The sequence below is a fragment of the Opisthocomus hoazin genome, chromosome 4, assembly GCF_030867145.1.
Source record: "Opisthocomus hoazin isolate bOpiHoa1 chromosome 4, bOpiHoa1.hap1, whole genome shotgun sequence".
Taxonomy (NCBI): Eukaryota; Metazoa; Chordata; class Aves; order Opisthocomiformes; family Opisthocomidae; genus Opisthocomus; species Opisthocomus hoazin.
The window spans coordinates 38,847,484-38,867,154 of NC_134417.1; the positions used below are offsets into that span (position 1 = coordinate 38,847,484).

General features: G+C 43.1%; 1 protein-coding gene across 1 annotated transcript in view; it reads left to right on the forward strand.

The window, feature by feature from the left end:
* Positions 1-19,671, forward strand: part of ITGA9 (integrin subunit alpha 9) — a 233,050-nt gene that overhangs the window by 150,393 nt on the left and 62,986 nt on the right. The window contains exon 18 of the mRNA XM_075418633.1: positions 77-227. Within this exon, the coding sequence (XP_075274748.1) occupies positions 77-227 (151 nt within the window). The remainder of the gene's footprint in view (positions 1-76; positions 228-19,671) is intronic.

A 19,671-nucleotide genomic window follows, 5' to 3' on the forward strand; every position in this document is an offset into this window, starting at 1 on the left:
CCATAGCACAAATAAAGAAGGAACGAAGTGTGAAAGTTGCCCAGAGTTAAACCAATGCAATTGTTTCTGCCTACAGTGTGGATGACAGAACTGCCTACTTGGCCCTGGGAGCGGTGAGGAACATCTCGCTTAACATTTCCATCTCTAACATTGGGGATGATGCCTACGACACCAATGTTTTCTTCAATTTTTCTGGGGAGCTCTTCTTCATCAAAATGTGGCAAAAGGTAAGAAAGGCCAATCTTGCTGTGAGCAAGTCTCTTAACTTTAAACCAATTCAATTGCAAGATGTGGGGACATGAGGTGGCCTGGTTCACACAGCTGAGACATCTGGAAGTTATTTCTGGTTATGCTGGGCTTCAATTTCTTTTTTGCTTCTGTGGGTTTGATCCATGTAAATCACACCCTGTGTGTTTCCGTAGAAGATGCAGCACTGTTATTTGGGGTGCGCTAATGAAAATGAAAGACCATTTGGTTCAGGTATTAAGAGACAGAGGGAGGCTGGTTTGGAAACCAGTACCATGCCAGATGGCTCTGAAATACAAAGGATGCCTCTAGTTTGAGTGGTGCCACACTGCACTCAGCAGTCCTGGTCGTCTCCTGATCTGGGTTTCTGGGTTTTCTCCTCATTGAAACCAAGATACAAGGCTGATCTTTGCTCACATCCTGGTGTGAGTATGGGCTGTGACCAGGGCGCATCACTAGATCCAAGAGCTGAGAAGTACTTTTGATTTGACCCACATGGAGTCAGGTGAATACTTTGAGCTTTAGTCTTTTTACGTTTAGATTTAAATACTTGGATGTTTTTATTAGCATGAGATCATTTAGAGATAATGTTGTTGAAATACGAACACTGAATTGAGCTTTTTACAAAGTGATGGCCATGAAAGCTGTGTGAGTAATGCAAAAATAATTGTGAAAATGGGAACTGTACATTCATAACACCATTCTGTCCATTTGTTCCTGCTTTTCACAGTCATTTCTCTCTCTGCTGGAGCTTTGCTTTGCAAGCCATAAGAGCAATATTAAAAACAGTAGTACAACGGTTATGAAGTATGGGCTTATCTCAGTCCATTGAACCAATGACATTATTTGTGGTGTTTTATGACAGATTTCAGTTATAATAAACCTTTAAAATTACCTCCTTACATAATAAACCAAAATATGATAATTTGCTATACGTGTTAATTCTTTTGGCGTTCAGTTTTAAATATTATGTTTAATACATTTGTAAGCCTCAGAAAGTTGTCTTTGTATTATAAGCTTCATTTTCAGACATTTTGTGCTGCAAGCGTGCAGTTTATCAGGAGGAAAAAAAGCAGGGAATAAAGTAGAAATGCCTTACACCAATACGCAACTTCTCCTTAATGGAAGTTTGTGAAGACTTTCAGGGCCTGGCCCAGCTCCCATTGAAGTCAGTGAGAGGGTTTCCATTCCTTTGCACTGGAAAAGAAACAAAGCTTGATGTATGTTCTTTTAAAAGGTTGTTGTAGGGTTTTTTTTTTTCTTCTGTGCTGCCATGTTGAACATTTAACACACATGGATTAACTGGAACAGCACTTGCCTTCGTTGTTCTTCTAGGCCAACACTGTGAAGGAACAAGCTGAAGATGGTGTGCTGTTCCCTTGGTATTTTACCTTGAGCCTGGGTCTATAGCAGACTTGAAACATTTGTATTGAATGCTGCCTAGAAGGAGCAGTTCTGGAAGCAGATGACATTGTTGTAGGGTTATCTCACTACTCAGTGTGTTTTCTGCTAATAGAAACTAGCATTTCTTTAAAAAAATAGTCACATCAAGGAAGCATACATCAAGGAAGCGTGTAGGCTTCCTTCTTCCTCAGGCCCTGCAAGCAGGATCAGGGTGTAGTTTTGTGTTATTCCTGCTGTTCCACTGTTCTTATGCTTGATTTGATGGAGCATGGTGGGGTTTTTTTCCCTGATAATTATTTTAGTAGCAGTTTTGAAAAAACAAGTCACAGGGATGTATTGGGCTAGTTTACTTCCTCTCAGTCAGCTTTTGCTCCAGGACAAACTAATGTACTGTTGGCCTCACCATTTGTCCAGCTGGGAAACTGGAATACGACTTCATAGCCTCAATTACATTGTCAAGTTTTCCCCAAGCTCTTTGAACAATGATTTTTTTTTTTTTTTAAATATCATGGATTCCATGTTTCATAACCTGCTCCAATCCCTTGACATCTATGCATAATACGAACTATGCATGTACTTTAAATATATTTTTTTCATGGATGACCATTGTCCAGGCAAAAATCCAGGACATAAAGCCTGAGTGAAAATGACGACTCCTAAGATTTCCCCTTACCGGAGCAATTTTGGAATCAAAAGAGCTTCTTATTGTGGGAAACTTTCAGCAACAACTGCCTATTAGTGAATGATGCTAAAGTGGAAGATAACGGTCTCTTCCATGTGGTTGCTTAAACCTTTTTCTGGAAAGTGACTCTGAGAATGATGACCACATGGTGGGCTTTCATAACCTGTCTCTGGAGCCTTTTCAGGATGCTGTGAATCCCCTGTTTGTTTTCCCTGTGTCCCCAGTGGGGACATTCCTAGCGGGTTCAATGTGGTTTTGTTTCTTTCCGTGGATTGCTTTCTGGAGACTGAGATTTCCTGAGTTGTGGTGGATAGAGAGACTAGCTGGTAGGGCTTTGCCACTTCTATTTGAGGTGAAAAAGCATTTGCTGACTGATATTTAAGGGACTCCATGTATTCCATGGTCTGATTTTCCTGTTGTGCTGTAGCCAGTCCTCCCTGGCTGCGTGGACGAAGCCCAACGTTTCCTTGCCATAGCTCCTGACAGACAGTCCTTCTCTTGAGACGCACAGTATGTGGCACAGCAGCTGACTTCTCATTCTTGCCTGCACTCCCTGTAGGGCTTTTAACTCTCTTGTCACTGCTCCCCTTTGAAGGGGCAGGTTGTTTTACAGGTGCATGGGACTACTGCACTGCAGCAAATTTCATAATGCGTCCACTAAGAAAAATATTCCTTTTGAAATACAAAGAGATGTAATCATGTTCTCTTTAAAACAGAAAATAAAAAAGAAAAATAAAAAGAGAGAGGGAGAAAGACATCTCATGTGGCCGCTTAGAAAGATTTTTTTTTTTTCTTTACTATGTTGACAAAGAAGTCTTGGTCCCCTTTTCTGTGTAAACTATAATATTTTTATTTTTTTTTAACCTTGAAGTTGATTGTCCCATAATCTTAATTCAACTTCAGGAAAGCATCCTATTTAACAGTCTGAAAAATCCACTTAACAGAGGTGATACCGCTTTCCTATAGAAGAATGCTAAGCACTCTGGAAAAATTAATACTAATTTCTGCACTGTTTTGCATCTATTGGAATCGCCTACTAGCTCATGATGTTTTGGTGAAAATGCTTGTCAGCAATAGGCACTTTGCTAACTGCTCATTAGCGGCTGTTCAGTGCAGAGGGCTACGTTCAGTACAGCTGCAGAAAAAGTGTTATAAGCTTGCTGTCAGTGGCATTTGGCATGGTAGGGCACGGCCGTATCTGTGTTAAATCAGCACAGGTAGGGCATAAGATTTTATAGAAGTCCTATAAAAATAGCATATATAACACAAACAATAGCAATAACCCAAGATATATAGTATTAATCTCTCACTGCTCTGCAAGGGCTGGCGGGAACCTATCAGCTAACCCCATTTCAGCACTGGTTACAGAGAGAGTAGGTGAGGAAATCCCATTGCTGGTAGTCACTTCCAGCTGTGAATTGTTCCCAAATTTCAGACAGGCTCCCAGCATCCAAAGCCAGCTGTGTGTCACGTTGCTGCTGCTTCTCGCAACAGCTTTTGCAAGCAACAGCTGAACGAAGTTAGTGGGGCTGGGCCCGGGCAGGGTGAACAGCAAGGTTATGGTTCCCTCAGGCACAGCAATTTGCCGTGATTCCTTCATGAGCCTGTACCTGAAACTTTGGTGTTGAGGATGAATACGGCTGATAACCGGAGTCGTGCTGCTTACGGGCTCAGGGGTTTTTCTTCTGATGAGAATTTGGATGTGAACTCTTTCTTCCTCACTCCCAGAGCACTTGCTGGCATCTCTTGATTAGGATTGCCCAGAGGAGCCGCAGACGCAGGCAGAGTGTTAATTTTTTCCAAATTGGAAATTCTCTTGCGCCGATTTCCCATACTGTTTATACTTTCTAAGAGTCTTAAGGCTGGCAGGGGCAAGATACTGATAAGGCACAAAAGCTAAAGACACGTGCTCTCTTTTGGATCCAGTTGTGCCATTGAAAGAAAGTATAGGTCCTGGGTACTCATTACTTTTTCCAGCAGTTACTGCCCCTTTGGATCCGCTGGCAGACAGGTTGACGTGATCAGTCTCGATTCACATCCAGCTGATTAGCAGATATCTTTTGAATTAGTGGTTTGATTTAATCCAGCTGATTTTGCATGGGGTCAGTTGGACTTGCTCCTGTAAACCAGTCTGCCAGAGGGTCAGAGGGCAGTGATGCCAAGTAGCATGGAAGCTGTGACCCCTTGCACTGACACAAGTGTGTCTGCAAGACTGTCCGAGCCGTGTATCGCTTACATAAGGGGATATGAACCCTTTGGCCAGGAGAGCTTTCATAGCCAGGGCTTGGGCGTGAGTGGTGTGGCAGTAACCATGCCGTATGCTGCTCTCTGTTTTTGCAAATTGAATGTTTATCTTTTGCTCTGGAGTGCACCGACACATTTTGCATCCCTGAAGTAAAGCTGTCCAGTTTCTTAATTGGGAAGAAAAAATACATGCAGTTCAAGCTATCTGACTTCATTGTTTATTTTAATTTTCTTTTTTCTGTGAATGTTCAATGAAAACCTCAACTTCTTTGCTTCCCTAGGGATAAGTAAGGAGCAGAACCTTTTTCAGGCCAGAGGCTGTTAGAGCTATCTAATATCCCTCTGCTCTTAGCAGGGGGGAATTGAAGGCTAGACTTCTGATCCAGGCTTTCCACTTGGGATTCGTGTATCACTGCCACATTCAGGGAATGGGCATTGGAGACTGGATTTAATTGTGTAATTAATGCTGAATAGCGTCTTGTACTTTTTTCTCCTATAGTCTGATTTATCGTGTGTATTTGAAAGAAGTCTTTGTTATTTTTCCCAACAAATTAACTTGATGAATAAAACGCAAAATCCCTAAAGTCTTCTGGCAAAATCCTGAATGGAATAAATGATTCAGAACCCATGATTTTGCAGGACTTCAGATCTTGTCTTGTTCAGTGTTGGAAGAGCCTATGAGAGTTTGATGGTTAAATCCCATTTTCAGGAGCAGCTTAACATTTAGACATCTCATTGAAGGGAGATAGTGTACGAGGTTCCGAAAGCCTAAATGACTGTAGCCTTGCAAAACCAAATGCATCTAACTCCAACTAGCTTTCAAAATCCAACTTTTTGCAATCTGAAGCTACTTGCAGGGAATCAATGAGTTGCAGTGGGGGATTACCCCACGCGTTTTCAGAGAAAGCAGCAGAAACTTCAGATTCGAGCAGATGGGGCCTTTGATGACATGCCTGTTTCTTTCAGGTGAGGTAAAGCTGAATAAAAATTTATTTTGCAGTACAAAAATGTGCTAATAATTTTTTATGAGGATTTGGGAAGGGAAAAGTTGGTTGGTTGTTTTTAAACAGCTGGTGATTAGTAAGCTATTACCAAACTTCTCTGGTGTTGAAGACTTGATGGTCCTGGAAGAACATAAGGGACCACATACATTGAGAAGGTTTATGCTGATCAGGTGGGGCTGCGCTCTGGGTTATGTGATGTGTAAAGTGTTTGTCCTGGAAGTAGCTCATCATAACACTTAATTTGACCGTTTACTTATATACACATAGTGGTTTTTTGAGGAATAGCCTGGGAAGCTTTGTGTGGCTCAGATTATTAGAGGAGGTTTTGCTTGACTGCCTAGCCCTGTTCTTCCCTTGGGGCTGTGAGGAGAATGGTTTTCTAAAGGACGGGCAGCTGTGGATGAATACGGTCATATGAGATGGACACTTTTGGTAGAGGCTAGGAGTCAGCCTGTGCCACAGCAAAGTCCCTTTACAGTGAATCCCTCCCTGGGCCGGAGGCGGTAGCTACGCACTCCATGTCAGTCCCTGTGTTGCCCGTAGCTCTCCGGCCGAGCTGCTTCCCCCTGTGCATCTTGGGGATTGGCGCAGAGCCAGGAGCAACTGCTGTGGCTGCATCAGTGCCGGCCGTGGGAGAGGGCTTTGGGAAAAGGGATTCAGTTGCCTCGGTTGCTAAGATCCAGCCACCGCAGTTTAGACAGTTATCTTGATAAAATGCATTTCTGGGAGAAAGGGGAAAAACCCTTCACAGGGTAAATCCCAGTGCACAGCGAGCTCAGGACACTTGATCTTGGATGTGCGTATTTACAGGCTGTGCTGTCTCTACGGAAAGATCATGAGTGACTTTCCTGTGTCCCAGTGTCTCTCATCATTAGCATCTTTTGCTCTTAAGCTCGGTGGAGAGAGTCTTGCCAACATTTGAGCTGAGAAATGTGTGGGACAGAATTTGTCTCCTGTGTTCTTAAGGATGAAGCTTCAAATTTTCCGAACTTTGACATTCTCTGCAAAAGACTTAAGTAAGAGTTGATTTGCATGGCTTTCAGTGGCTTTCCTTAGAACAAGAAGCTGTTGGGTATGGGGTTTGTTTTTGTTGTAACTTGAAGCTTAAAGTTTATCGAGTTTCTGATATGAAAGATCAGTTCTTCTCTTGCAGGCATTTCTTTTAGTCACTTTTAAGACAGGTGTCTCAAGATGGTGCCGGAAGATAAATGATATCCTGAGTGGAAAATCCAATAGAATTGTAAACATGCATATAGATGTTTACACGATATATTAAGAAATATATATATTTACATTATATGTATAATATACATGTATACATATATAAAATCATGCATTTACGTTACTTAGTCCTGAGGAATGTTGTAGCTGCAGTGCTGTGTGGCTGGAAGTGGGGCCAGTTGCTCTCTTTCACCTAGTTGTTCAGATTTTTCTTGTGATGCTGGCAGGGTCTATAAAAAAATCCCGAAACCCTCTTTAATTAATTGTATTAAGCACAAGGCGTGATCCTGCAGTCAGACTTCAGGTATAGCCTCTCTGAAGTAAACAGCAGTTTTGTCTCTAGAAAGATTTAAAAACCCCAGCTGCACAATCAAAAAGATGAGTAAGGGTGTGAAGAGATTTTAGCTGAAAATCCAAGGAGAGGCCAACGCTGCTTAAGAAATAACGAGCTTTCCGTTCCTTGGGTTTGGCACCGGGGCCCTGGGATTTTCTGATTCTCTTGAGAACTCCCTCTCTTTTTCTGGTGTGAAAGGAAAGTCTTGGCCTTTTTTTTCCTTTCTGTTACCTCTCTGTCTTTCTTGCTCGTTCTTTACTCTTTTCCATCCTTCAAAAACATGGTGGAAAAGCTCTCAGGAGAGCCTTGATTTTTTCGAGGGAGCGAGGTGAGGCAGGCTGCCTTCTCTCGGAACAGCTGATAGTCAATGATGTAACTCTAGTTTCAGCCAGCGTCAGTCTGCATTCCTATTAGCAGAGGCAGGCACGTTAACCCCCCCTCTGAAGGAAGCCTTTGGGCCCCAAATCTGTTTGTTTTTTTTTTTTTTTTTGGAGAGGGAGCTTCCTGTGACGTTTCATCAAAACCAGAGGCGATGAGCAAGGCGGGGAGGAAGAGCAAGAAGCATTTCAGCTGGCTCTGTTGCAGGCTCTGGGGGTGAGCAGGGGACCTTCTCTCCAGGCCCTCTCAGTGGACCCCCTGCCCGGGCAGTCTGCAGCGGATGCCGAGCCAGGCGTGTTCCCAGCCAGCAGCACTTTCATGGCCTGCCTTTGGGAGGAGGCCAGAAAACCTGCGCTTGACTTTTGGCCATAACCATCTGCAGAAGAGTAATGCAGCGATTTCCACTTAGCAAGGGAAAAAAGGAGGTGCGCACTGAAAAGCTGCTCTATAAAGTAGAGTGGCACCTCTTAAAGTAAAGCCTTACAAGTGAACTGCTAAGCTTTTGTTTTAAAAAAAGAATGTATGTATATTGGAAAAACCTGTGTCAATATCCCAGTGCAGTACATAATGTATTATACCTTTGCATTTCAGCGGTGTCCCTAGGTTATGTAATATTTATCACGTCATCAGGTTTTTCTGTGAAGAAGCCCTGACGCGCCTTGTATTTGAGTATCTGGAAGAGAAAGACGAAAACCCCAACACCTGCGCGTGTGTTTGCAAAAGGCGTTTCCTGGGGTTTCAGATTTGGCTTTGGTTGTTGGGGATTGTCGGTTGAGCTAAGGCTTATTAATTCCGGGAAAATACCCAGCATCAAACTCATTATTATTGTTATTACCTTAATATTATTCTTTACATTGAAAATTACTCCGAGGGAAGAAGGGGGGAGTGGGGGTGGCAGGGCTTTATTTTATTGATTGTATTTCCTCATGCAGTTTGGTTTTCGTCTTTTTTTTAAATTACTTGTAAGGTTTTCCATTTGCTTTTTCATTGAACTATGTGTGGTTGATGACATTTGAATTTATTTCCTGACCTCGTTATTAATTTAAGCATTTCATTATAACAGTAAGAGCAAATAGCTGTGTTGCAGTTGAATTCACCAATATTCAGTAGAATTGATGCTTTACACACACGCAGAAAGTTGTCTTACGGTAAGTGTGGGCATATATTATCCATGCTTTCAGAAATACCACTAGGAAATGAATTTTGTTTTGTTTATTTGATTTCTGCCACTTGGTGGTTTTTTTTTTTCTGCTTTTAAATTTGAGAAGCGTGTTTAGAAGATATGTTTTTGTTATTATAGAATAATAATGCGTATAATCCATGGGTTATCTGTAATATTTAAAAAACAATTCCCCTGTTAATGCTACCATGCAACCATGAATTAGAAGTGTGATACACATGTGTGTGTGAGCACATATATACATACATCTACATATGAAGTGAGATGAAGGAACGCTTACCCCAGAGCCCTTTCTTCTCCCAGTGGCTTCCCTGTCTCTGATTTTTCCCTGGGTTATTGGAGAGCATGGACTCGCACACACGAGAATGCACCGCTGTTATTAAGCTGATCTTAATATTCCTATGCACAGATCACCTGATCACAGATCACACCTGATTTTTCCATAGTCTTTATTTTCCTCAGAGCTTGACTATGTTTTTGTGTGCGGAACTGGAAGGACAGGGTGAGTACAGGAAAGTTGCCTTAGGCTTGGTGGTGTATTAGTGTATGTACTAGCTACTGCAGTGCTTTCAAAAGGTGTGTCTTCACACTTTTATGAGCAAAGGTTTCATCTTGGTTGGCAAGCTGGTAGTGCATTACTAAGGAGGCACCATTTTGTAGTGCTGTGCTACATGTGGATTGTGGATTTTTCCCATTCTGCACCGAAGTCTCTCCATTTTTCATGAAATCTTTGGCCTAACTTGAAAAATATTGTGGCAATTCATGATTTGTTAGACTGGCAGTGTGCACAGGGTTACCATTTGTAGGTTTCCGTTTTGAAGATGAGACTTGTAATCGAGGGATGCAGAGAGGAAGCAGAAGTATGTCAGGTTCAACAATTTTCAAGTGTCTCTTTTGCAAGGGGTGGTCTGCGTTGAATTTCCTACCATCTTTCACTAACGGTCCAGTGGTCATCTACGCATGGACCTCTGGGTGCTTGGCAAAATCGTTGCACCAGACCAGTAAAAGTACAAATTCTAAAATAAGGTGCAAGTACATGGGGAAGATGGAGTTTGGATTAGACCTAGTCGAAGTTTCCAGCTTTGTATTTGGCTGCATTAATCTCTCAGGGACTGTTCCTGATGCTGTGGCACTTGCAGCCAGCACTGGTGTCCCTCTGGAGAGCAGCATCCAGACCAGTGCTCCGAACAGAGAGGAGGTTGCTGGGTCCGTTTTCCATTTGCCTTGTGGAAGGTGGGAATTCAGCTGGCCAGCCTGCGCCCCGGTTATTTTTGTTCGTGTTAACTCATCCTGGTTTTGGATGCAAAAGGCTGTTGCCCACATCATGCCAGAAAATGACACTGTGTGCCTTTAGAAGGGAGACCTCTGTATCTCTTGGAGTAAGTGAAAAACAGCATTTCGATTGATGGCAGCAAAAAGTTTGTTTTTCAAGGTGGCTACCAAAGACAGCAGCTGTGGAAGGCATCTAGGAAACCAGTGGAGTGGACCTCGGGCAGGAGGGGCAATGAATTTTTTTCTGCTATCCTGCTGTCTGTGGTAGGAAGCAAACAAAAGAAAGGGATGCTTCACAGCACGTCTGGTCGGGCTGTGGCACTCCTCGCCACTGGGTCAAGTGGGTGCTAAAAAAATGCACGACTGCTGGGGGAGGTCAGCAAGTTCGTTGAAGAGGAATCCGCAGAGGGCTAGGGAGTACACAGAAATGAACTCGGGCTCAGGATCTCTTTGGCTCGAAAACCTTTGGAGGCAGGGAGAATATTTTGAGGGAAATAGCTCTGAATGCTTGTCCTGCTCTCATGCACTTCCCCAGGTACTCAACTGGGCCACTATGGAGACAGATTACTGGGGTGGAGAGCTTAGTTATCTTCCTGTCGGCCTCTCTGTGTGGCTGTGAAGATAATCATGTTTTGCCTGTGTATGTGCTGAACAGTAAACACTCTTTGAAGAGCCGACAGTTCATACTGAAAGGGAATAGATGATACAAATAAATACAGGGATAAGTTTTTGTACCTTTACATGCCGATTTATTTAGATCCTGTTGATATTGAATTTTGGATGTCTTTAGATTTGTGTTGCAAAAAGTGGGCAACAGGAGTGGCACCAGGATCCCAAGCCCCTTGTGCAGGCTGTCTGACCCAGTTTGCTCGCATCCAGCACTCCCCTGTTGCTAGGCCTGGACACCCACGCTTACAATGCAGCTCCCCTGGTCTTTCTCCTGCTGAGTGATGGCTCTGCACCAGATCTGTCTGGCTCTGTTGGACCCTCAGGGGCACTGGAGAAGGGGCAGTGGGCCCCCCCTCGGGCTGTGGCTTAGCCAAACTGGCTGTGCAACCTGCAACACTGGTCCTAAAAAAGAAGAATATTAAATGATCTGTGTGATTAGCATTCACGTTACAAGTGATGGTTGCCATCCTTTCCAATATCAAGCTGGAAAACCCATACAGAAGTAAATGGTGTGCATAAAAATATACTGAAAAGACCCTGCAAACATAAGTGTAACCTGCCTGTGCTTGGATCCTCCACTATAATATGTACTGAAGGTAACAACCTGTGGGGCACAAAATACCTGCTGTAAAGTGGCTGCAGTTGGGTCATTTGCAGTGTGTGTGTGTGTGTTACTGACTTTGGCTCTAGGAAACAGTTTCTTTTGCTTGGCTGCAAGTGCGCAGTTACCTTTTTATTTTGCCTTGTGCCTGGCTAATGAATGGGGCAATATGTGTGTGCATGCATGTGTGAGTGTGTGTAAGGAAGAAAGAAGCTGAATTTGTTCAAAAAAAGATACAATATGAATAGATCAAAAATATAAATACTCTGACAACACTGGGTCGACTCAGGAATCCTGTGTGTCCTTAATTCTTCTCCAGCTAAGGCAGAGCAGTCTATATTTTTATAAAAAATACATTTTCAGTGGAATTGATGGAATTGTCAGAACTTCTGGAAGCAGAATGATTGGTGTTTCCAGTTGGGTCAGCTCATTGATCCAAGAGGAAAAAAAAGTCCTGGCTTTGTTATTACTCCCTTTGATTTTGGTCCCTTTTTTTAATTTTTTTTTTTTAATGCAACAGCCATAAATCTATCCATATGGATTTGTAGGGCAAGGAGTATAGCAGTAGGAGTAACACATGTTTTGGGAATATCTGCAAGGTCAGATATCTGTGAAGGTAGCTGATATGGTAGTGTGCTACCTCACCAGCTCCAATACAATAATAACGTGCCTTTCCCCCATTTCTTATCCAAACTGCCGATGGAGGAGAAAATAAAAATTACTAGGTTGTGGTCATGAGTGGAGCCAATGGGTTAATCCCAGTCTGAAACCAATATGCTTTTGACTGTATGCCTTAGCAGGAAAATAGTACGAGCAGTAGACCTCAAATGAAGTTTGATGTTAGCTCTGTCTTTCTGTCTGTCGGTCTTTCTGTCTGTCTTTCGTCCCCAGTGACTATACAGTTTTGAAATGCTGCATGCAGAGAAGAGTAAGAGCAAAGGGGACTGTTTGTTGTTTTAGCCAGTGTTCCAAGCAAGGAATTATTTCGCTTTCTATTCCAAGCAATAATTATGTTTTTTCACTATAGAAAGTACTTATTATGTGAAAGGCATTTGTGTCTTAATAAAAGTTATGACCCTGACTCTTTAGTGAGGGTTACAAAGGACAGGTGAAAACTGAGTCACTGGAATGGGTTTTGTTGGTTTTTATTAGACTTGAGCTCATACAGGCTTAGAAAGACAGTTATTTCTTGATGATTATAGACATGAGTTACAATATTATGATAAGCTATTCAGTAGGTAAGTTGAGCTTTCAAAACTCTCCTGTATTCCAAGCTTGATGCGCTTTTAGTAGTTTTTTTAATTGTGGAGTGACATTAACTGCCCTGTTCTGCAAGCAGGCAGCCCTGTTGTCCTCGCTTTTCTTGGTTCTCTGAAGAGAGAAAGTGATACAGCAAACGAGAAAGGCCACTTGCGGGAGACAGCTGATCATAGTGCAGTCTTAAATGGAGTCATCTTGCTAGAAGTACCTTGTCGTTGCTTAGCATCCTTTAAAGGAAGCATGGGCGAAAGAAAAGGTCAGTTTGCAAGAGGGAGAAACCAGAGAGCGATCCAAGTGCAAGCTGTGTGACATGCCAGAACCCACTAAAGATGTTCTTTGCATAAATACTACAAAGAACAGAGGATTTAATCTGAAATCCTTCCTGCAAAAAAAAAAAACGCTCTTCCTTTTTTAGTAGAAAATGAGTGAACTGATTCTGGGGATGGTACTGATCTTCCTCCAATGTTTCTCAGATTGTTCTTCCATGGAAGCAGGCAAATCCCATCCCAAAGCTACCCCTATCCAGAGCTGAGTGTTCAAAGCATGCTCCTCCAAAGCTTCAGATATGAAGCCAGGAAGATGGTGTGACAAGAGGCTTCTTGGAAAGTTTCCACTGTCTGCAGTCAAGGTAGCTGCTGACTTTCTCCTTGCAGCCTTTCAGCTCAGGTGGTTCCTCCTCGATGGGATCTAGGAAGTGGTAGAGGCTCGTGGGGATGGGCGGGAACAGGCAACTTGAGCTTTCTGGCCCTGGGAAACTGTTTGGTTTGGGTTGTGTTCAGAAGTTAGAGAGGCCTTCAGGAGCGTGAGGTTATCCTGACTCGACCAGCAGCCCCCTGTGCTGAGAAAAGAGGTGCGAGTGCCAAGCCTGAGCTAACGCATGTTCCCTGGGGCATGGAGGTAGCTGCAGGGGCCAGAGCCCCAGCGTGAGTTCCCAGGCTGATGGTGTCAGCAGTGATGTCACTTCTCAGATGCTAATTGCTGCTGGGGGGAGGAGGGGTGGCCTCGGAAATGCAAACTTGTCATTGAGAACCAGGTTCCAAAAAATACATATTTGCTCTGCTGAGAACTATTTTCCTCTGTGACTGCTTTTGTACCACTGTTAGTGGAAAGGATATAAAAGCAAGAATAAGGCTCTCATCTCTATTCCAGACTTTTATGAGACATAGTAAAGACATCACAGGGAGAGTCTGGTGTCTCCAGCCATTACTCGCCTGGACAACTCCCCTGGGGACACTGGTCATCCATTGCTGTAAAATAGGCTACTGTCCAGTACTTGGGGGACACTCTTAACAATTTATCCTAAGTAACAAGCTTTATGTGACTTAGTCATACAGCCCGCTATGCCCAAATTTAAAGGGCCTTCCTTATGGTGGTAGTAACACCCAGGTCATGCCCAGGGGTGTTCCAGTGGATGAGTGTTGTTGTGTGGCCAAGTGGAAGTCTGACCTTTAAGCTGCCTCTGCTGTATTGGCAGTGTACGTGTAGCTGTACATTAACGCATATGGAAAAGGGTGTACGGTCAGGCCTGACCAAACAGCGTAGCTGAAATGTGGCCAACCTCTGGATGAACAAGGGACAGCTGACCTAACAGCTCCGTGGTGACAGTGGAGCTTGATGATGTTCCCTGGATTATTTCCTATATCCTGAAGAAATTCAGTTCAGCAGTTCTCAGCAATTGGGGAAAAGAAAGATTTGGCTTGCACAGTAGAGTATAGTACTGATCTAATAGGTCTATTAAAAATGAGAGTTAGTATAGCAGCAAAGGAAGTAAAGCTTCTCAGAGTGGCACCAAATCCCCCTTTCTCCTTACAGCTTCACAGCCTGCCCTGCAAGTCCCTTAAAAGATGGGAGAAGCAAAAGCACAATCGGTTTTGTTGACCAGTTCTGAAACTTGTTTTGGGGCTTAACCGCTCATGTGAGCTGAGAACAATTTCTGCCGCTTCTTCAGCTTTCGAGACAGTGTGCTTTAAAGATCTGCTGCTTTAGCTTTTCACCAGTTAAGAGAAACATTTATGAGAGAGAAAGAGAGAAAAGTTAAGAATGTTGGGAATATCCAGTAAATAGAAAAGTTTTTGTCATTCTCTCCCTTTTTACTCAAAGATTTGCTGTGTCGGCTGGGATCGGTGAGCTCATGATCTATAAATAGGCTCCATCCAGGGAGGAGAGGGAAGAGGCGGGAGGCTCAAATTAATTATGTAGAAATGGTTGTTTTCACAAAATAAGCAGCAAAGCCAAGATGTTTGAAGCCAGGCTCACTGGGCTTGGGGGTGGGGTGTGCCTACAGCATTTACCAGTGAGATCATGGAATAGGACAGGAAATCTCTCCCTAATGCCAAAGAAAACTCCCCCCCCCCCCCCCCCCCCCCCCAGTTCTTTTTATGAAACAACTATTGAGGTTCCCCAACCCCCTTTCAAGCTTATTTTCTGATAATGAATCAAAGGATCAATTTGTTGTCAGAATACAGGTCCAGAGGCCCTGCTTCCCTGGATCTTTCTGTGCACGTTTGGCTGCGTGCATGTCGGCGTGCTCGGGTGTGCGGTTTTGCTTGCTCATGTAAGCGCTGGGATGACGGGGGTCTGCGCTGGTGAAACAGCAGTTTGTGGAGCTTCAGAACTTCTGATGCGCCATGTTCACATTTGCTGATTTGGTTTCTCAGGGGAGTATCTGTGTGTTGAAAAATAAAGGAAACTTTCAGTCCCTGTGTCACCTCTAAAACAGACCTTTGCAAAGAACAAACAAAATCTTTTTAATCAATTGTGTAATTTGATTGTATATCAAATATTCTTCAATCATTGCATTCAAGAGGTTAGATGGATGCTAGTTTGATGACAAAGTCTAGCTGAGCAAGTCTGTATTAAGTCTGTCTCGCGCTCTGTAATATTTTTCGTAGCAGGTAATGCTTAACAGTAATTTTCACACTACTACTGCTGCTGTCCTTCATGTTGTTCACATTGTTACTTGCATTCCACCTCTGTTTGGAAATTGTTTACAACAGAAGAAACCTGTGAAGCTCAGGCAACAGGGCTGTTATGTGAAAAGGATAGAGCCATCTTAATTTCTGTCATGATCATCTTTTTCCTCCTTACGTGTGATTCTTGTCACACACTTTGCTTTGGCAAATGCAGAAATGCATGGAGAAGAGTTTCTGAACATGAGGTGTTTGCTTGAAGTTGCTGAGTAAACCGTGTGTCAAAAAAACAGAATAAAACTCATGAGATTTTTGATCTGAAAGCAGAAATTCCTTGAAATGCACATGAGAATTTTTCCCAGACCTTTGCTTGCCTTTAAAGCTGATGGCCACCTGTGCCAGACTGTTGCAGTCCGTCTTCAAAGCTATGACCAGTAATAGAGTTTTTGGTTTTGTTTTTTTCCCCCAGGCCACACTGCATACTCACAGGTCATGAGAGGGCCCGTAGCCTTCCCAGGTGGGCCCAGTGCCACCACCATCACCTGGGAGGCTGGCCTCAGGGAAGCAAAGCATCCCACCGCCACGCACAGCTTTCCCTGCACCTTCTCTGTCTCACCCGCGGTTTGTGCAGCGTTGGGAGCTGGGCGTCGATGGCAGGGGGTGTTTGAATGCTCTGTACGTTTGTAACTCCTGAAACAGATGAGCAGAAAAAGGAAAATCAAACCCCCAAACTGCTGGCTTGGTTCGTGAGATACTGATGTTTCCAGACATGATTGAATTGCTGATACCTTTGGCGTTGTCTGTGGGCTGACGGGGGAAGGGCTGTGCCTGGCAGGGTCCAGCCCAGAAACACAGAGGAAATATGAACTGTCTGCTCGGCAAACAGAGTCTCCTGCTGACAGAGGCAAAGCAGGCATCAGACTCCTAGTTGTACAAATAAAACAGGGGCCCAAAGGGCTTTCAGGGTGATGATCAGAGCAACTTTTAAGAGGTATCTGAGGCAGATGAGACCCACCGTTTCAGTCATTTCAGATGATTTTTGCTGGAGTTGTACAGTGCTGGGAAGAGTTCCTGGTCAGTAATAGCACTGATCCTCTTTGTGTTCTTGCAGTTTTAAAACACCCAGCGAAGCCCCATTTTGGAGGAAAGCATGATATCTGTGGAATTTTGTGTTCAAAAAACTGAGCTGTTGTATGCACAAGAAGGGGCCTCTAAGATTAAATTACTCTGAGCTGCACTTGCTCTCAGTCAGAGGGAAACAGCCTAAGCCAGTCTTTTTATTTGAAAAAAATCCCCAAGCTTTCAGGAGCTCAGGCGTCCTGAATTGCTCTGTACATGTGGGAAATGGCAACCCACATTCTTTGGTGACCTCATCTGCTGTGGAAAGCAAGTACATGAGTATGCTTAGGGGGAGACTATTAAATGAATTGAAAAATCTTCATTTCCTCGAAGCTTCAGTGAAGGCATTAAGAGGATTGTGAGACAGGCAGAGATAACGGTAGGAGCAAAACAAAAATTATGCTCTCAAAACCCTAGGGAAGCCCACAAGTTATTGATAGTAGCACTGAAGGGCTTAGACTGAGATTATGAAGAGTGATTTGAAGAAGCCACCTCAGACATCACTGAAGAGGTGAGCCTTTATTTTAGGTTCGTGACGTGGGAGGTGTTTGTGCTACCCAGCTTTGCTAGCTAAGTGTGTAGGAAGCAGAGTACCAGCTGTGAGCAGACGTATGTTCAGTGATGTCTCCCAAAAGTAAGCAGCTTTTAAAATGCAGTGCAAGTCTGTAGAAGTGTCCTGTTGGGTGGAACAAAACATCCAGGTGTTCATCTAAACTCTCATTTGGGAAAGTGTCCTTCTTCACCAAAAGCACAAACTGGAATTACTGAGGTGTGTGTGCTTTAAGTCAGGGTCCACGATAAGAATAAAAAAAACTGTAGAAATTTAACAAAACTGGTTTTTTCCAATGCCTGATGTAAGCCTCTACCTTTGGTGCAGGTCAGAGAACCTACATTTCCAAACAACTAGTGAGGAGAGCTAGTTGCAAAGTCTGTATGCTGGAGAATATATAGTAGGTAAATGCACAGTATCTAACTGTTGAGAATTAGCATAGCGTAAAGTGGATAGTGCAAGTAGCCCTCCTTTGTTGTATTTTCTTAGCGTGTTTGCTTTAGGATGTCTCGAATGAGGATACTCTTCATGGTCCCCTGTGGTGTCAAGTGTGATAGTTCAGAGTCAGGTGTTAGAGAACAAGAAAAGCAAGAACAAGAGTGTGTGCTCTGGCGACAAGTGCAGGGTTCCTCAATATTCACTCTTGTCATCCTTCTTTTGTACCCTTTGGAAAATGTGCAGCAGTGTCAAAAAACCTAATAAGTTAAATAAATTCTCAACATCTTCAAAACATGAGTGTTCTGCCAACATATTATCAAGACTTCCAGGACATTTTCTCCTCTGTTCCAGAGCATATGTGCTAGTAGCCAGGATTTGCAGGGGAGGCTTCTTTCCATCTAAACGACAATAGAAAAGCTTTAATCTGAGTACAGGTAAGGAAAGAGAAATATAAACTGCTGGTAAATGCATTTTCTAACAAGGTGGGATTTTTTTAATCTTTAAAAAATGCGCAGATTGTCTTAATAATTTTGCAGTGAAGATATTTTTAGTGCCTTTCATCAGTGATTTTAATCCGTTCAAAAATAACAGCTAATCAGAAGAGTGTTTAAAAGAGTGAAGTCAACTCTGGCAGAGATAATCAACAGTATTCAGAGCAGTACTGAACTTAGCCGAAGTTCAGAAATTAATATAACTTTCTGTTGACTGTCTTGGTATGATTTTCTTTAAAAAGTCAGTTAGAGCCATATCCGGCACATCATTTTGCAAGTTTAGTATTGTTTTGTTGCATCTCCCTGTTGACATTTCAGATGTAGTATCTACTAGTAGCTTGTGTGCTTACAAAAGCAGAGAGCTGGCAGGCCATAAGTGAGTGTGAGGACAGTTGAATTTACACCTTCTCTGTGAGAGCCCTGGTGAGTGCAAAATAAAACAAGTGACCTATACTTCTGTATTAGTTTGCTTTTGCTGATAGTCACAATTTGGTAGAAGAATTTTCAGATACATAAAAGCCTGGTACTTGTTGAAGAGGAGTTAATGGGCTGGGGGAGATTACTTAAGGAGATGCTTGAGGCAAGAAGCTTGCAACCAGTCATGAACGGGGATGAGGGATGGGAGCGAGTTGAGGAAGCGTGCTGATGACGTTATGATTTTGATGGGACAGAAATGAGGCAGAGAAGGGTGATGGCATATTGGCTGGTCATCACATACAAGCTATGTGAGACTCCCTTGGGAAAAACCCATATGCAATCTGATTTGAAAACATTTAGTCAAGGTAAAGCTGAGGAAGTTTCAATATCCTTCTTTGGGCTGTGCCATTTCACATATGGTGGCCGTTTTTGATCATCCACATTCAGGAAGAGGAAGCTCAGTTAGGAGCATTGATGGGTCAACAGGAAAACTCTTCGCAGAGACAGAGTCTCTGACCTGTGCCTGTGTTTTATTCAGAGCCAGGCAACCTTTCTTCCACCAGCAGTTCTCTCAACTTTTTTCTTAGGGCATTCTGTTTTCCTTCGTCTTAAGTCTTAGATTTGGTGGCTAACAAAGTTGAAAAAAACTCTTCAAGGTCAAAGTAAAGAATATTTGAGAAATCTTCTAAAAATATTTGTTTCAGGAGGCAGGGGGACAAACAACAGCTGTCTTTGAGCAGGGTTTGGTTCTAATAAGGGACATTTTCCAGGGTCATTCCTACAGTAATCTGGTCTTGTGCTCTAGCCGGCATTGGTCCCACCTTTGTACCATGAGAACATCAGGCCTATCAAATACTATTAATGGAAGACAGGCTTTTTAAATGCCAAAATACATGGAGTGAAAGACTGATTTGGTATGACCTGTTCTAATGCTGCCAAGCTGTTTTCCTAGTGGTAACCTACCTTACGTGACCTGAAAAATGTGTGGTTCTCCTGCAGTCCAGTTACGATCTCTGGAAAAGAGCAAAATCTGGGGTAGTTCCATGTGTTACATGCCCAGTTAATCAGCTCGGTGAAGCCAGCGAAAGGGTACTGCTCCTGTGTTATGATAATGACCCATAATCCAGTATCCTATCTATGTGGTTAAAATGCTTTACTCACGGTGGAATGCTTTCTAGACGAAGATGAATGCGTTGCTTGAAGTATTCAGCTTGACCTAGGTTGTCTATCTGTCTGAAGCAAGTTACTCTGA